Genomic DNA, 19,891 nt, shown 5'->3' with positions numbered 1-19,891 from the left:
TGACACTTGGCCCTAGTAAAATGCATACAGTTTACCTTGACCCATCGATCCAGTCTATTCAGGTCCCTTTATAAAGCCTTTCTACCCTCTCGCAGATCAACGCTCTCTCCCAGCTTGGTGTCATTTGCAAACTTACTGAGGGTGCACTCAATCCCCTCATCAAGATCATTAATAAAGATGTTGAACCGAGCCCTGGAGGATACCACTCATGACAGGTCACCAACTGAGTTTAACTCCACTGACCACAACTCTTTGGGCCCGGCCATCCAGCCAGTGTTTCACCCAGCAAAGCGTACGCCCATCCAAACCATGGGCAGCCAGCTCCTCCATGAGAATATTGTGGGGGACAGTGTCAAAGGCTTTACTGAACTCCAGATAGACCACATCAACAGCCTTAAAATGTCTCAAAATGGACAAAATAAAAATATCATTTAATATATTCTGCTATATCTTGGGGAGAAGAGAGAATTACTGTCCTTAACAGATAAATGCAAACTATCCTACTGTCTCAATCTGTCCCTCAGGCTAGTTGTCCTTACTTATTTTTTAGAAGCAATAAGGCAGAGGTGGGGTTTGAGGCTCAGAGAGATCACTGTTTGCCTACAGAAAGCATTATAGGTCTGTGCCTCTGGCAGTGGACACCATAGGTACGTTATTCTCTAATTAATAACAAATCTGTAGAAAAAAATTAAAGTTATATCAGTGCATTTTGTCTCAAAATCAGTGTTTTTGCAAAAAAGTTTATTTAGAATTCTTGCTTTGGAGACCTGCTGCAGATACCATACTTTTTCAAAGTATACTCAGATACCATACCTTTTTCAAATTTAAATCTTTCTTAGCACTCCGGCTCTCTGTCACTTATGTGATCAGGCACTGGAACCATTCACTACACTACCAACACACATGTGACAGACTTCCATGCACATGTTTATTTTCTCTGTTCCAGAAAAGAATTAAAGACAGCTATTATTTTTTTCAGCCTTTCATATTTAAGTTAGGATTTTTCCTCTTTTGAGAACACATCAGGACAATAGCAGCCTCATATGCTTCTTCATTGCTAATGACAGAGAGGATGCTGAGAGCTGAAATCTGTTTTTAACATAGTAAACTACTGACCTTAATGTCAAAGATGATCTCCTGTCTACACGTGAAGAAGAACACTGTGCTTGAGGAGCTGCCAACTAGGTTACCATGGCCAAAAATCTTGTGACAGTTTATAAATATTAATTACTATAATTTCCTGCTTTCTGTAACAGGCTTGGTTACTTGGAGCCTTACTGTAGCCTGTAGCAGAGTGAGTTGTAAGGGCTGATGTAGCCTCTACTGGCAGGGAGTGGAAAGGTGCACAGCTGCATGGCTAACAACCACGGGCAACATGAGAACATCATTAATCCCTAAAGGAAAACTAAACCCAGGTGGGCTGGGCTAAACCAGGAAAAATAAGGTATTCCCTCCACATCTGGAGTCACTGCCACAGTGCCATAACTTCACACAAATACACACTAACGTACTCTGCTTATGTTCTGTCCCCTAGGATGATTCTACCCAGGAGGAAAATTTATCTCCTTAACAAGAATTTTGGGAAGGAGCATCTGTTTGCTTTAAAACTTTTATCCTGTTTTTAAGGAGCCAGTACTTTCCACAGAAGCATCTCAACACCTGATGTTATCACTAATCTTTGCACTCTACAATGCAATACTATGATATGCATAAATATTTACAACAATACAGCAAAATTGGTCTATTGTAGCACTTAAGAGAAATGTCAACAACAACAAAAAAACATAGGGTAAGGCTTTTTAAAAACACATATATTTATATACATATTTTATATCAATAATCATATAATTATATACATATATGAATATATGTTGCTTGAACAGCTCTTAATGGATTTGGGAATGGTCTCAGACAGCTTAGAAGAAGCTGCTAAGTATGCTTACCTAGAGTGGTTGGAGGAGTAAATTGTTAACAATTTTTGTTTGGTATGTTTGTTTCTTAAAATTGTAAGAGCCAGGCTACCAGGAAGGAGGCAAAGCTGTGAGGAGAGGTAGCCCTAGGGTGCAACATGCCCTCACGAACAGTGCAGTCCCAGTGGGGCTAAACAAACCGATGTTTGTGAGGGGGTCCACTGGCAGTACCAGACACAGCAGAAAAAGACAGTACTGGAGCACAGATCTAAGGCCCATCCAGAAGACAAATCTGGAAACAAACTTAGATAAATTCTATAACATAGGTTCAGAGGATAGATCTAACAGATCATCTGAGGTCCATCCAGAATATGCAGATAGAAAACAGCGTGTCTACATCATAGCTCAAACCAGGACTGATGACCCTGGGACGAGCTGAAATAGGATTCAGGTGATTGGGGGCCCAGGTGGGACTAATCAGGGATGTTAAGACCTATTAGCTCCCTCAAGCCCCTGAAAATGCTGTGATTTTTATCAGCCTTTAACTGTTTCCAGGTGATGCTTTTGATTCTTGAAAATCTTGTCCACTCTTCGAAATATGGCAGAGAAAAAAACAATAATGAAAAATTTAAAGCAGTGCCCTTTTTCATAGTATCATAGAATGGTTGGGTTGGAAGAGACCTTAAAGCCCACTCAGTTCCAAACCCCTGCTGTGGACTGGTTGCTCTCTCCAGATGGGGTGGCTCAAGGCCCCATCCAACCTGGACGTGGGCACCTCCATGGATGGGGCACCCACAGAAATTTGGACACCAGTACCAGGGTGTCCCCCCCCTCTGAATTAAGAATTTTTACCTAGCATCTAACTTAAATATTCCCTCTTTTATTTTAAAACCATTCCTCCTCATCCTATCACTATCAGACCATGTAAAAAGTTGGCCTTTGTCTTGTTTTCAGGTGATTTCAGCTTTCTCATGTGACATGCTCTACCCTTTTCATTTCTTCTTGTAATATGGGCATTGATAATATTTCTCTTGGCAGAGTTCCTTGGGAATTAATTATGGAAAAGTCACGATCAGATCCTTAATCAGGTCTATATACAGAAGATTTGACGAGATATATTAAATGCCTTTTTAGTATGCTTGTAGATACACAATTTACTGAGGCCACATCCAAACTGACAGAGGCCTGTAACCTGAAATTATAAACACACAGACTCATTAGATCCCAAAGAAAGAGTAACAAATTTTAGAAGTGTGCAAATTAGCAAAACTGACTGGATAGGTGAGACATCACTGTGAGTTTGCTCCTGTTTATACCAATTGCTAACATATTTATCACAGAAAAAGAATTAGGCAGGGACATTTATGATGAATTTGTTGAAATATAACATTTACAAATCAAAAATTAAACCAGTTTAGCCCTTATCTGCTGTTTATTTAAAAAAAAACAACCAAATCAAAACAACAAAAAACACATCAATGAGTAATTTACAGGTACCTTATTTGTCAAACAAACTATGCACAAGTCAAGAAAGCTGCAGAACTTTTCCAGTGGTAAATTATCTTTTATTTTACGAAAAATAGCTGCCTTCAAAGTAGATCATATTAACATTCCCTGCTCTTTAGTTCTTTTTTTTTTTTTTAAATGTACTTTGGGGAATGAAAAATCCTTAGCAATACAGATGTTACATTTTTCTTCATTAGCATCCAGCACAAGCCACAGCAAATGCACCCACAGATCCTGAGGCCAACCAAAGGTAGTATGTTCAATTTATTTTACATATAGTTATGAAATGTTTCAATTTGGTAGTAGGCGTTCAAGGGCCTAGATGGCAGTGTAGTTCTTAGTGTAATTCGTCAATTTGATTTTCTCTGGGAAGATAATATTAACAGAAAGGTTTTCCCCATTGCTAGACTTCAGAAGAAAGTTCTTTTTCTTGCGTAGGAGATGACTATATTTGGCATTAGCCAACCACATTTCACATTTTGAAAAAAATACAATCCCAGTTGTACCCAAAACAACAAGACATGTAAGTAAGCCCAGTACAACAAAACATATCACTTGACTTTTACTGAGCAAGGGATCTGCATTTTGGATTGTTTCTTTCACTGTTATTTTCAGGATTTCATGTTCTTGATGTACTGATCTGTGATGAGCTTTTGGGGGTAGCTTGTAATTCTGCATGTTCTTTGTGCCACTATTCACTCCAGAAAGACTTGTGTTTTTGCTGGCATGTTTGCAGGTCACACCAACAAATTCTGGCTTACAAATGCATTTGAATCCTCCCTGTGGATGTTCTTTGCATGTTCCTCCATTCTCACATGGGTCACTCGCACAAAATGTGACACGGCTGCTGCAGAGCTTTCCTGTATAGCCATGGGGACATAAACAGCTGAAACCTGCACCAATATCTGTACATGTTCCTCCATTTTCACATGGGTTGGATTCACAGTCATCCCTATCTATTTCACAGAAGTCGCCAGCAAAACCAGAAAGGCACAGACAGGAAGCATGGGTTGCAAACCCATTGTCATCAATGCATGTTCCTCCATTCTGGCAGGGAGAGCTGGAAGAGAGAACAAACACATATGCAGAACTCAATCAAAATTTAAGGAAAGAAGCTATTAGGAAACACTTTGTGTACTAAGAGAAGCTGGTTTTCTTCAGAAGAGCCAAATCCTAATGTAAATCCACTGAAGTCAATGAAGTTGAATCAAGAACGAGGTATTAAACAGCTTTGTCAAAACAGGTTGTAATGTCTTCTGCCAAGCCCTCAGACAGAATTAACACAGCACTACATAAATCCAACCTGAAGAGCTGCGAAGGGGTTTTAATTTATTCCAAACATTTATCCAGACAAAGCTTCCCAATGTTTTCATAAGCTTAGAGCTATTTAGCTGAGTAACTGAAGTATCTGAAGTAGCTGAACTATCTAGACAAGACTGAAAAAACAGACTAGCAGCAAGGCTTTTCCACTTGCTTGTTCATAAAATAGTCTGTGCATTGTATTGGCAAAGCAAAACACTTTCATGGCGGCACAGTGATTGTTTTTATTCTGCCTCTATTGTGCTCCATGACAAACAAAAAAACTAAAGGTGAACAGATGTACTTTCCTGCAAACAACTGCTGAGACAAGAATTTTGAAAAAATAACACAATCTATAATAAAAAATATAAATAAGATGGTTTCAGCTGTAGCAAAGGCAGCTGTAATGAGAACAGGGGCAGAGGAAACCAAATGTTCCTTCAAACTCTTTCAGACCTTAATTGTTAATAGCCTGGTACTATGTTTTAAGTGATGTATATTCACTGAAAGAATCATTTTTGTTTTGTTTTGTTTTGTGTTTTGCTTTGCAATGTAACTGTGCCTTACCAAGCATAAAGCCAAAAAGACAGAGACACCTACTGACAAAAATCCACAAATGCTATCAATTCAGCGGCGCTGCTGAAAGCAGATCCGGTCCTCTAACCGTTCTTGCTGGTAGAAAAGGGGCGCAGGATTTGCAAATAAATCTCAAAATCACTTTCATGTCAATGACTGTATATGAACAAAGCTTTTAAAACTTACCTTCTAAAACTGGATTTCAGGCATCTGAAAGTAGATATCATACTGAGTACTCTCAGCACCTACAGCCTTACTGAAGATTGAAATACTTGGTGGTCACTAAGTGGCTACTGCAGTAGAAAAGTCATCTGTCTGCTTTTTTTAATACTTTCACTGAAACAAACAGCTCTGTGCCTTCACATTATCCTTCAGTGTAGCTGTTGGCTGGAAAAAGTGCCACTGAGAGAACAAATTGGAAATTCGGAAGCTACATTAGGAAAGCAAAAGGAGTTGTCCCTAGACTTTGCCGTAACACCTATCAGGAGAGGCTGTTAACAATACAAGATGATAATGCAATCAAGGAAATTAGCCACAGTCACTAGCTATTGTGTATACTTTAATGAAATTATGGAAGCTGTGGCTTTACAGCCCTTGAGTAACTGGATGGCTATGATCTGTCCTGGAGAGCCTAGCACCCTCTCTTGGCTTTACAGATCCCACGGAAAATCAAACAAATCTTGGATATAGCAGTATGGAGAAGTTTGAAACCTCATGTGCAGGCCAGATTACAGGAAATGCAGGAAATTTCTAGGCAAATGAGAAGAAATTACCAGAGAATGCAAGTGTAAAATGATTTTTTATACTTTCTCAGAAGCAGAAAACATAAAAAGTGTTTAGAGGATGCATGCAACATTTTGAAAATCTATTCTTTATTTATTACTGAGCTTCATTTGCCTAATTTCTAATATGTTTAAGTGAATACTGTATTAATAATCTCCTTGAATAGATTCACAGCCCTAGTAGAAAAATTATACACTTTAGCAAAGAGATATTTCCGCTTAGCAAAGAAATCTGAAGGATGCTCAGAAGGAATGCAGATTTTAAATTAATATCAGAAACCAATATTTACCCATTAATAATACAAGGTCCTTTCCTGAGATGGCAGTTTTTTCCTGTAAATCCCTGGGCACACAGACAAATATATCCTCCATTACCAGTCTCTATGCATGTTGAGTTATTGGTGCAGGGCTTTGCAGAACATGGCTGAATATCTGTTTAAAAAAAAACAATAAAAACGTTAAAAAAAATTTTTTTAAACACTCTTCAATGAAATGAATGCTAAATAGTCAGCAGAAGAGCAAAAGCAGGGCTCAATTAAACTTAGGAGAAGGGTTCAGTTAAACTCAGGAGAAAGAATCAGCAAATAGTAAACAATGCTTTAAATAAAACAGCTTTAATGGCCATTCATCTACATTTTACAAGTTCTGATTTATTCCTCCCTCTTAAAATGGAGTACAGATTGTTCAGTTATTGCAAGCACTTTGAGCTCATTTCTTTTCCTAGCTCTCACTTTTGAAATGAATTTTAACTGTTCCAGTACATAAATAATTAACATTATCAATAAAATATTATTAGGGAAGAAAGAACTTCTAAGTAGCATAGTCATCCTTTCCCAGCCTCGGCATCTCCATGAGCAGAATTCTGATAAATAAAATAAGAATCAGGAATTTTTCATGCTCTCTATCCAAAAGTCTATCATTATGTGTTTATGAACAAACATTTCATAATAACATAGATTGGCAAGTTACAAAAAGTCACACATCTCATTTTCTTTAGAGTTTCCCTGCTAAGTGATTTTCTAATTGAACTACTACCAATTTTTTCAAATAACTAAAATTCAATATACAAACAAGTACATATTTTAGCCACCTAATGGAGCAGTTGCAGTGAAGAGCTGGCTGCAAGGTATCTGCCACCTCACATATTCATATCCATATGTACACCAAGAATCATAGAATCGTAAAGGTTGGAAAAGAGCTCTAAGATCAACTAGTCCAACAATTAGCCCATCCCCACCATGCTCACTAAACCATGTCCCTCAGTGCCACATCCCCATGGTTTGTGAACACTTCCACGGATGGTGACTCCACAACCTCCCTGAGCAGCCTGTTGCCAGTGCATCATCACTCTTTCAGAGAAGAAATTTTTCCTAGTATAGAAGATAAAAAGGATTTAAGGGCATTTATATTCCACTTCCCACAACATAACATGAAAATAAGTTGATATCATGAGGTACTGCTAAATTTTAACCACAGCAAAACGCTTCAATAGCCTTAGCTTTCAAATATAATCTTCCCTGGATAAAAGGTTCTATTTTCTAATGTGCTAATGTGTTTGCCTGTTCTTATTACAAGAAAAGCACTTTGCATGCATTTAAGATCCTGTTTTCACAAGGACCAAAATAAACTTGAATGTTTTTTGGAATGGTGTTGTTTGCCACCTATTTTGGCACTCTTTAAAGGCAGCTAAAAAAAATATGAACTCTGATGCACAAGCAAGGAAATTCTGAAATGTATATATGGATAGATGTATGTATTAATAAGTATACACACATATATGAACACATACATTACTACTAGTAATTTATGTAAGGAACTTTGTTTTAAAACACAACTTAAGAGCTTACGGGATCATATCTTTTCAAAATGTAAACACATAGATAAACCAAATACCCCATATTCTCTATTCTCTTTAGTTTTCCCCTCAGAAGACCAAAACTCAAATAATTTAATTGCTTCAAGTGGTAGCTGAGTGTCTCAGATGAGAATTGAAAAAAAGATTGTACATTTACACATGTATTATGAATAGCTGCAATCACAGTACCAATAAATGAATTAACACTTTTGTAAAACTAAGCTGTCGTGCTGCAGTGCATCACTGAGTGTTTTTTCTCAGGAACGCATTACAGTGGTTGGATATCAGGTTGGATGTCAGGAAAAGGTTCTGCACCAGAGGGTGGTGGGCATGGAACAGGATCCACTGGGGCAGTGGTCATGCTCCTGAATTGTTGGAGCTGAAGAAAAGTTTAGATAACACACTCAGACTTGGGCTTTGCTTTTTGGGTGACACTGTGTGGGGCCTGAAGTTGGACTGGATGATACTTGTGTGTCCCTTCCAACTCAGTATATTCTGTGATTCTATGGTTCATGGCACAGTAGAATTTGTCTCTTGCCTGTCTATCATGGACATTAGCAAGGAGGTAAATTAGCAGTATTAACACTTAGACCAGCTCACAGATTTTTTTCCTTAAGTGACATGCCTACCCATGCGACTGAAATAATAGTCATAAACGACACTACCAATCCTGGCCTACATGTTTACAGTGAGCCTAGTCTATAATCTGCATGCCTGTAAATTATAGGGTAGATCATTCTTTGTCTGAACTGAGAACCAGATGGCCAGACCATGGTAAATATAAAACCAGATGATGACCTAAAGCTGCTCCAGAGAGGAACTTTCATGACCCATACTAAGGAGATTATACACAAAATTTCCAAGAAAATAGAAAAACAGAATACCATCATTCAAAAAAAAAACAAAAAAAACCCCTATTTTCTCCTGTGTTAAGCAAGCAAATGAGCTGCTGAGACTGTATCTATATTTTACAGATATTTCAGGTGTTAACAGTGACCAGATGAATTTGTGGGTTTTGCCATCTCTCAGTTGACAATTGCTCACAGCTGGCAACACTGAAACAGTGGTTTTGCCAGAAGTTCCCTGGCAAATATGACACTTCCTATAGCAGCAAAAAGGAAGAATGTCGTGGGAATGACAAAACTGCATTACTCACAATCCTCTGTCAGTCTCCGCAAAAACATTACAAATGTAGCTTTTTAACAAGGCTTATCTCATTACACACCTGAAACAAAAATTTGTTAGCACTGGCTAAAACATATCAACTAAAATCATTTGCATGTGAAAATGTAACAGTTGTGGCCACTGGATATCACATCATAAATTCACTATTAAAAGAGAGAGTCAAGGAGTGTGGCTTTTTACGGTAAGAAATTGATGGGTTTGTATTACCACAACTAAAAAACAGTATATTCATCAAATGATCCCAACATGAATGGGAGCATTAATTTTGTCCTTTTTCCTAATGTTATCAAGCATCATTTCGTGGTACCCATTAATGAGTTATTATAGTCTGTAATGACTTTATACAGTCAGGAAACCAACGCCAACATTTTGTGAGAGGGTGTCAGAGGTTGAACAATTAACCCCATTTAAGGATACAGTGTTTTCATGGATCAGTAGAACAATTTTTAACAGCCGTCCAGTGGCAGGAAAAAGACTCTTGATCTTTTGTGGCAAAACTATGCTTTTAGGATAGGTCCACTGAGATGGACCTACTCAGTGAACCCACTCAGCTGAAAGATTTTCAATGCAATATAACCATCTTTTCATCTGCAGGGACATTTTGTTTTGGCTGAGTATTCTTGGCACATCTTCATGGGGATCTAAATTCAAATTGGCAAAGAGCACTGAGATAATTCTCATTGTTGAGAGAAGTAATACTTTCTGGACTTAAACAAGGGATATCCATTTTATATTGAAGAATTATCACAATTAATGCTCATTAAAATATTATTTTTTCCATGAAGATATGGTTACAGTTCCCAAAGAATTTTTTTCCATCCTAAACACCAACTGAAAAAGATTGCAAAGCTCAGAACTGTGATGATATTTAAGTGCCTAAAAATTTGGCTAGGCCCTTAGTATGGTTCTTTGAAGTATGTCCAACTTCAAAACTCAACCTTAACTTGCAGAAATCTTTAGTTGTTTAGCTCCATGTCACTGCAAGGAAGTGATCAACCAGAAATTTTCTTTTAGTCATTTTGAAAACTGTATCCACTTCAAACTGCATCATCATTAACTACTGTTTGGGCATTCACTAACAGCTGTGCTCTATAACTTATAAGCTGTACAACAATGAAAGCCCAAAATAGAAGCAAAAAGAACAAGGCTGTGGACACCTGTCTTCTTCCAGATGCAGCTCTGCAGGCTGAACTGGTGCGTGGTCCTGGATACTCATGCAGTTTCTGCATCCTCACATCTCTTGGCTGAACACTCATTTGCCTACGTCAGCCAACATAAACTAGCTCAGCAAAGGCCAGCTCCTCAAATTGCTGATGGTGTCTGGCTCATTCCAACAGGAAAGTGCACTCTGTGCTTATCCCTCAGATCTGGGAGGAAAGCAGCATTTTGCTTGGGCAGACCTTTCTCTCAGTTATACCAATGACATTCCATTGAAACATCATAGGATTAAAGAACAAAGAATTATGATGTTTTCCTTTTCAAGAAGTATTCAGTATTACGTTCTTATTTTTCCATACAAAAATTTACATATATACAGTGTGTCAGATAAATATTTCAAATTAACTAATATATACAAAAGATGTGCTTTCATCATAAAGAATAATATGAAAATGATGAGCAGTTGTATGTTAGCATTGTTCACAATGATCAATATTTAAAACAGAATGAGGAGCGTACACTTCACTCACACATATGCCCAACTATCGAACATACTGAATGTTTTGGAAGAGACCTCAAAGCCCACACAGTGCCAAACCCCTGCCATGGGCTGGCTGTCCCCCACCAGCTCAGGCTGCCCAGAGCCCCATCCAACCTGGCCTTGGACACCTCCAGGGATGGGGCACCCACAGCCCTCTTGGCAGCCTGTGCCAGGACCTCTTATATGCTGCTGCCCAGAATCTCTTATTATCTTGCTCTAGCATTCTTTTTAAATTAGTTATCCATAAGATCTTTTGTATGTCTCCAGCACCAGATGGGGCTGTTTCACCTTAATTGCTCAAGGATAAGAAAGGATGTGCAAACCTATGTCACAGAGGCTGCCAACCCAGCCGTCCTCGCAGATGCACTGCCACGGTTTGGCACAGCTGCCGTGCAAGCACCCAGGGAAAGGAATGCACTGATTGCAGAAAGTGCCCTGCCAACCAGGCAGGCACCTGAAAGAGACAGAACACAATACACAGGCATGGTTTATTTTTAACAAACATAATTACAAGGATGTTCCCCTTTTCAGGCACAATAAATACATTTCTGGGTATAAAATTGGACCGTGCAACACATTTGATCAAAAATATACTATCGATGCTTCCAGGATACTAGAAATATTTATCTGAAAAAAAAAAAACCTGTTCCATGCAATGACAATAAATAAACAGTAATCAATGTAAAGACTTTTCATACTGGGATAATTAGACTAAAGAGGCATCTAGATACCTGTGCTCTATTAATCCAGTTACGTTATGGTAATAGAGTGCTGCCTCATTACAATACCATATTTGCAGAGGATACACTGTTTCAGATTCTACTTTAAAGAACAATGAATTACTGAGGAGGTCTGTTCCTGAGCGAACGCACTGTCTGACAGATCTTTTTACCTGCATTCGCTGGGAAATTCACAAAACCCGTTCACAGGGTGGCAGCCAGCTTTACAGCTCACACCTAAAAGAAGAGATTGTTAATACCAAAATAGAAAAATCAGTGCTCAGGGTAAAAAAAAAGTGTCCTAAACACATTACTGATGTTCTAGAAAAAATCAGACTGCATTGTGAAAAAAAGAAACTTAAGGCTGTATAGCAGTATTCTGATTTCTGTCAAATATGTTTCTGCAACATAAAGTTTTAAATGAACCTGGAGCACGTTATGGGGTGTTCCTATAAGGTAGGAGAAATGACCTGAAGAATTAACTGCAAAAGAGCACAGAGTGAGACACAGTAGCAAAGTGTGTATGTTCTCATACTACTTCAAAACAGAAATTTCAGAACAGACACACATATGCCATGACACAACACATGACTACAGTCGCATTATTTCATAACTACCTGAAACACAGAAACACCCTTAATCAGGATAGAAAATATATATTATATATTTTAAACAACTTACAAGCTCATTTCAACTTCATGTCTGATAACAACAATTAAAAAAAAAAGATTAAATCGCAGAAGAGTAACTGAAGTTTATTATAACAATGTCTCAATCACTTTTCTCCCTCCTCCCTCCTCCCTCAGCTATCTGCATCGAGAAGCATTAAGCCGCACCGTGAAGCATCACCGCTAACCGCTGCCCTGGCGGGCGAATGGCACGGGGAGCGCCTCGCACGGCGGCAAAGGACGGCTCCGGCCCCGGCCAACTCCTCCAACTTTCCCAAGTCGCTCCCGCGGAGGGGTTACCTGGGGCGGCGGGAAGGACGAGGGGCAGCAGGCAACAGCAGCAGCCGAGGAGCCCGGCGGCGCGCAACCCCATGGCGGGGCCGCTGGGCGCGGAGCTCGCGCGGTTCCTCCCGGGCGGCGAGGAAGAGGAGGAGGAGGCAGCACCACCGGCCTCAGCCAGCAGAGCCGGCGGGCTGCGGGGCGGGAGGAGAAAGAGAGAGGGGAGCGCTGCCCGGCTCCCCCCGGCCCGCTGCGAGCAGCCCCTGCCCGGCTGTGCAGAGGAACGGGCACCGCGCGCACCCCGCCTGCCGCGATCGCAGGCGAGAGGAGGTTCGTGGCGGGGCGCGGCAGGAGGGAGGGTGAGTGGGGGGGCTTTAAGCACGCCTCCTACCTCGGGAACGCTGTCCGCTAAGCGCTAGTGCTGGGCTCCGGGTTTCTGAGGACTTCTCTCCTTGGGCACCTCAAAGCAACTTTTCTTTTTTCAGGGAAGAACCCAGCAAAGTGCACCCAAAGCTGACAGTTTTTTTTAGTGCATCTTTTCATTATACATATATATTTAAACATTTTTATACCACCACCAGGGAGTTTAAGTTGTGAGCCTTACTCTGTGACTGTTCCTCTCTCTTTTCTATCTTTCTATTCTTCCTTTGAGCTGTCCATTATGGAAATGGACTGGCTATTTCTTGTTCCTTGCCGCCTTCTTTTAAAAAAGTTATACCTATTCCAAAGGGACCCATTTTCTTCTGCTTCAGGTGTAGTGCTTGCATCCACCAGACAACAATTACCAGTTCGTCTACATTAATGTGCAGCAACTAGAGATCACTATAATATGATAAGAAACTATAAAACCTTTTCTGTAGGATTATAATGGGCCAATTCAAGATTACCTGGCTGAAAATGTGAGAGAAACCAAGAAGCCCACATTAGCTTCAGCTAGCCCATTTACTGGTGCTTGAAGATCACGATGTCACTCAAGTTGAAAAAGCTTGCTTCTACTAATGCTGATTTTTAGTTTTAACCTAGAATGGGGGAAATGAAGGATAGAAAAACGGATGCGAATGAGCGGTGGTTTAAAAGATAGCACTCAGGTGAAAGGGGTTAGAGGCAGACATTGCTTCTTCAAAGCTCTCCAGAAGTTTGGCTACTTGAGAAAACTGTCCATCTGACTCTGCAGGCACAGATTAACATCATACCTTTTCTGCTTGTCTTGTTTCTTTCCTTTTACTTACTGATACATTACTTGCCGTTTTGAAAACAGTGGCACTGAGGGACCTGTAAGCAGGCATGGTGGTGATGGGCTGACTAAGCGATGTTAGTTGTCCTTTTCAACCCTAATGATTCTGCGATTCTGTGAGGTTTCTTTGCCAGCACAGCTTTTGCCACTGCTCACCTTTGCTGGGGTATTGTGGATGACAGAAGTGCATCAAGAAGCCTTTTCTTATGTTTGACCTTGGTTTGCATTTTCCTTTTGACCAGGAAGTAGCTTGGGCAGCTAAATGCCTACACAGGTTCTGTGATATCCCTACAGTATTTTGACCATCTCGTCAAAGCAGACTTTAGTTTTCCTGCTTTCTCCCCCAGGCAGCTGGCAGAAAAATCTCCTTAAATTCAATATTTTTTGGCCCTTAAGTGTAGAAAAATTCTAGAATTCATAGATTTTATCTGTACACTCATCACTGTCAAATTATCTGATCTCATCTGCATTGTAAATATGTACCCTGACACACAGTGATGTGTTTCTCCTATTTTCTGAGTTAACTGCTTGTATTGTCCCAAATGGATTTCTTATGAAAAAATAGTTAGAAAAATCTAGTCCTCACAGTTCTGTATATATTATAATCACCATAACAAACTTCAATTTTTATAGTTTGTCTTTCTTACTTATTTTCCACTATGTACATGGATGCACCATTAGACAAAAGTAATCTATTTTTTAGAACAACTCTATTTCACACTCTTCTGTATCTCGTAGGTGCCTCTTGGATGGCTGAAATCAGGATGAATCTCCATTTTCTCATTTTTCCTACTTACTTCAAGGGTCATCTAAATAGAAAGCCGATAATTTTAGTTTTGTAAAGTCAGAATTCTTTTGGTAAGAGTGGAGTCTGTCCATTGTATCCAACCAGAACCCACTGGAACGAAATATACACTGATATTAATTTAAAAAAATTCAAAACAGAAGCTCCATTGTTGTGCAGGTCACTGTCTTCTCACTCCTTCTTCCGCGTGAGGAAACCAAACTGCAAATCATTTTTACTTAGCTAGTTTGCTGACTAAAACACTCTGATCTAAATCTCTGCAAAATTCACAAGTGTCCCAGAAAATTACAGAGATTGTGTTTGGGTTGATCTTAGGGATTTCTTCTGAGAATAATTTATTTTTTTTATATATTTTTTGAAGTCTTTGCAATAGAATTTGGAAAGAAAAGAACTTCAAAAATTGTCAGTGTAAAGAGATCAGTCTGTCAACTTTGGGAAGCAGGTAGTTTCTTTGCAATAGGAATCAGGGCATCAAAGACAGTGACTGCAACAGCTGAATGCAGAGAATAACCTCCATGGATCCTTTTCCAGAACCTGAGATACTGTTGTGTTTTTTTTTTTCAGAGACAACACATGACAATCTCGTGTTCTTAGACAGGAATAATGAACACGTTCAGGGACTGAGCTGCTGCATAAAACAGGCTGAGACTGAGAGTTTAAGCATTGTAAGAGCATCCTTTTTTACACTGAACATAGAATCGGAGTGTTTCAACCTTCAGCAGCATGCACATGGCTCTGCAAAGACTGGAAATCCTTGAAGCAGCCAGGAGTCCTTCAAGTTCTGGCCTGGTTGGGAGTACTCATAACTCCCAGGTGCTTGTTTACCTACAAATATAACACCTTTTGTCCAGATAAATGTTCAGTACTGCAGGAAGCTCGAGATGGAGTATCTGCATTACCGATGAAAAACAGAGCAAATTGTCAGTATAATAGTTCCTAAAGGTCCCTGGTAGCTAAAACTGAACTGGTAACAGCAGTCACACAGAAACCATATCTGGAAGAGAGAGATAAAAGGATACCCCAAATTACTGTTCAAATCCTATAGAGAAAAAAACAAAGCAAAACAAAAAACAACCAACTGCAGGGCAGTGCCTTCTCTTTGGCAAAGCAGCAATATTTTGTGAACAGAATAACAGTAACTGAAATGCTAAACTCATCAGTGTACAGAGAAGAAGGCTAGACGTTAGGAAGAAATTCTTTACTCAGAGGGCAGTGAGGCCCTGGCACTGCTGCTCAGAGAGCTGTGGGTGCCCCATCCCTGGAGGTGCTCAAGGCTGGGTTGGATGGGGCCCTGGGCAGTGTTATTAGACATCATTAATGCAGCTGGAGCATTAAGAACAATTTTACGCTCTCTATGTTAGGATGTCCCATTCTTGTGTGTGGCTGGACAGGATGAGCTGAGCCAAGAAGGAGCTCATGGAGCTGAACATAGAAATACTTCTCTTTTCCCCCTTACTCCTTACAGTGTCCCACAGTGCATCGCTGAAATGCTTCCCCTGTGCCAGCTTCATTTCTGCTACCTCTGAACTGATTCAGTATACTGAACAGATATGAGACTGATAGGGAAAAGATGAAATCATTTTTACCATCTTCATATTTCTACTACCACAAAAGTCAGCAGGTGAATGTCTGTAGAACTTTGTGAGGCGACGGCATCTTGCCCAGCACATGCACGTAAACCAGAGTGCATTTCTCCACAAAACAGATTTCACTACACACAGAAATAGCAGCAGTCAACAGTTAGATAGGGACTGACAAAATATTTTTTTTACCGTGGTGATTTTCTCCCATTGGAACAGTAGCCAGAGTGTGCTGAGCTAAAATACATAGCAGTAATTTACAGGAATTAAATCTAAACCCATTCCTTTGCCTTACGCTCAGCATCCTCACACATTCTCTCCACTGACAGAGCACTGTCTCAGTGCTATCCATCACACAATTACTACGCAGTGAATTGCATCAGCTGCTTTAGGAAACACATTATATGAGATCTTGGCCACTCTGACGATGGAGGCAAAGCTTCCATCACACGGGCAGCTTTCCACTGACTGCGAAAATATGTAGTGGGCAGAGGTAATGGCCAGAAATTTAATTGGATGGAAGATGAATTTCATCTGGATGTATAGACCTCTTCTTTAACACTGATGTTGATCAGACACTATGACAGTCTGCCAAATAAAGTAGAGGCAAAGTAATTACATGTCTTTAAGGAAAGGTTAACTACACTTTTGGGAAGACTGATGAAGTCATCACTTCTTGAAGCAGGTGTTTGCGTTGGATTAGCCAAGATGGCTCTTTCAAAACCATTATTTTTGGCCCTTTAATATCTTTCAGTCTAGAAAATGTTCCTATCAAACTGCCATTAAGAAAGCCCAAATCCCTCTGATTTTTAAAGATGCTTAACAGTCTGACAGATGTCAACTGTAGCAAGGAACTCGTATCACAGTATGTCCAATATACCCAACATTCTTTACCTGTTTTGACATGAAGAGAAGAATCAGTTGGTATTTTATAACACCTCATAATGTTTTCTTTTCCTGTAGTACGAAAAATTTGGTGCAGAGAGCATGCACACAGATTCCTAATAGTCAATCAGTAAAGAGATTTTTTTCAGTCATGTTAGTGATATTACAGTTTAAATTGTCCTGAAGTCCCTTCCTGAGGCTAGAAAAGTAATTTTACTTCCTGTTCTAAACCCAGCAAGATCTGAGAGTTCATTTCAGGGAAAGGACTGTCTGTGTGTACAGAGAAAACAAAGAAGGGAGAAAGTTTCTGTACCAAGGCACTATGTTCTTACTGTTTTATGAATGGACAGAGTAAATTATTCTCTCTGAAATAGATACACAGAAAAATAGACAGTTTACTGTGAGACATGCATATATCAAAATGAACAGCTTACTTTTAAGTACAGTGAGTTTGAAATGACAGTGAGACATTGAAAATTAAATGCCTGAGATTGGGAATTGAAAACTGAACCACAATCCAGGTTTTTTTTTTCAGAATTTCCCACACATGGATGTTCCAGAAAGAGAAAACAGTTATATATATTTCTGAGTGTGTGCACAGTCTATCTATTTCTGATCTTTGTATTTGATGTCTCTATATCTCTTAGATGTGATATCTAGACATGGATAGAAAGCAGGAAAACAGATAGATGTGGGTGAAACATACACAGAGAAAAAATAAATGAATTCATCAATATAAAAAAGATGTACTTAATAATGTACAAAATTTTACACACGGAAATTTCTAGCATCTTCTGGAACCAGCAGTAATAGTCAGAGCTCTGACCCTTATAGGTGTACGGTGTTTTAAAGCTATGAACTTATTACAGTAGAGGCTTTAGATGCTTGAAATAACTCAAGGGGATGTTGGTGATTGGCAAAAAAATAAATGAAAAGCAGTCCACATGCCTCCTGGACTTATTATTGCTGTCAGAACTCTAGCTGCTATTTGATCTTTGCTTTTGTCTTAATCTCAGCTGGAATTTTTTTGCTAACTACAGAAGCAAGCTGTTATTTCCAGTCCTAGTGGCTCCTCTGCTTTTTGTGCCATTTTAGTGGAAGGATGCTGTGTTTGCTTCTGTTGCGCACAACTCATAGCCAAGAGTTCTGTTGCCCTTATTTACACACACCCACATATGGGTATTTATTGACTGCTATCAGTTCCCTTTCAAATGCAAAAACTTCCACTATTTTTACTTTGTTTGCCAGAGCCTTTCTCTACTCACTTCTTATTTTATTCATTTATCTTTGTTTTTATATGTGTTTATTTGGTTGATTTCCAGTCTCTCTTATAGATCACACTACAAATCAGGTTAGGTTCACTATAGTCTTCATAGTTTCTTGTTTGATTCACCTTCCTGCACTATTAATATCGCTATGCTGTGCAATTCTCTCTTTTTCCATACTGTTTCTAATTGGTTTTTCTGCTGCTACTTTTTTGTAAGGCTGTTTTATAATTATGGTTTTCATTGCTCTTTTTAATGATAATGTTGAACTATCAAAAGCAACCTAAATTAAATTATATTTGCCTTATTATGTTTACCTTGAGTTTTGTCAGGGTCTATTTAACCTTTATTTTGTTATATGATATTCTATAATCTTCAGCAAAGAAATGTTAGGTCCTATCAAAATTTCTTCTGTTCTCTACCAGTGCATTTTCACCTCCTGTATCAGGGACACATAAACTGCCTCAAGAGTATTTCTCTGTCTCTAAATGTAATGATAATATTTTGTAACAATTGGTGCCATAAAAATAATTGTTTGAGAAATAAAATGAACACAAACCAGAAGGAACATATAGCAGGAGTAATAAACAAGTACTTGCCAGGAGAAGTCTTATTTTTTGTAGCCAGAAGTTCTTTTTCTATGTCTACCACTGAGAGCAAGTGAGATAGAGATTGGCAATATATCAACCCTTTACAAATATTATATCTTCACAATCTACTTCCCTCGGTTTAGTTTATGTCTCAGCTCTTATTTTCCAGGAAATCTTCCTTCTTTCTTGTCTCAGCATGAAGTAAAAGAATTTACAAATAAAGAACAAATGTTCAGTAATGTTACTACAATAATATATTTTAAATTATTGAATTTGGAAAAAACTTGCCATCAAGAAGCATTTTTTCTCACACGAAGAAAGACAATTTTTTACACTTCAGTTCCTATGTCAGCCCTGAGATATTGTATAACTTTATTAAGACGATTTTTCAGAGAAAGATTTTGAGTGATTCAGTACTTAGTAGATATTTCACTGGCACTGCTGCCCAGAGAGCTGTGGGTGCCCCATCCCTGGAGGTGCCCAAGGCTGGGTTGAATGAGGCCCTGGGCAGCCTGAGATGGTGTGGGGCAGCCAGCCCATGGCAGGGGCCTCGGACTGGGTGGGCTTTAAGGTCCCTTCCAACCCAAGCCATTCTATCCTGTATGATATTAATGTAGAATGCACAGTGATAGGGATGGTTTTATAAATCATGGTTTGATATTAAAATTATAAATAAATTAAGCAGGAATCTTGCTGTTATCGTTGGTGACTGAAATACCTATGTTCCTTCTGTGGTGAAGATTAAGATGTTTGAAGCCAGACCAGATAGCTGTGATTTGTTTCTCCCTGAATCAGATCCAAGTGACGAATTTTGTGTTTTTTTTTTTTTTTTCCAGACCAAATAAAGACAAATATCTTGATGTGCAAGAACAAGTTTTTTATTCACTGCTGAGTATGCTGAGATTCTGCTGTTGCCTTAGAGTTTATTGGTGACTTAAGGTTATGTTAAAAACTGGAACTAAGTCCAGAGTTCCGCATTTTGGACTTCCAGTCCTGCTGGCTATTGGCAAGGGCAGTATGTGTTCTTTGTGTCAGAAGTGAGCACGCTTTCTGT

The 19,891-nt window shown here is 39.2% G+C and overlaps 1 protein-coding gene across 1 annotated transcript; it reads right to left on the bottom strand.

Moving 5' to 3' along the window:
• On the bottom strand, nucleotides 3,539-19,607 carry DLK1 (delta like non-canonical Notch ligand 1). Its single transcript, XM_021403346.1, has 5 exons — nucleotides 12,500-19,607; nucleotides 11,705-11,768; nucleotides 11,136-11,266; nucleotides 6,364-6,505; nucleotides 3,539-4,476 (listed from the first exon to the last, which is right to left on the bottom strand). Exons 1-5 carry the CDS (start codon nucleotides 12,570-12,572, stop codon nucleotides 3,735-3,737), a joined length of 1,152 nt encoding a protein of 383 aa, XP_021259021.1. The 5' UTR covers nucleotides 12,573-19,607; the 3' UTR covers nucleotides 3,539-3,734.

Source organism: Numida meleagris, chromosome 6 (assembly GCF_002078875.1).
Source record: "Numida meleagris isolate 19003 breed g44 Domestic line chromosome 6, NumMel1.0, whole genome shotgun sequence".
Taxonomy (NCBI): domain Eukaryota; kingdom Metazoa; phylum Chordata; class Aves; order Galliformes; family Numididae; genus Numida; species Numida meleagris.
The sequence above is the reverse complement of the archived record's forward strand: the minus strand, read 5'-3'. Positions and strand labels throughout refer to the sequence as shown.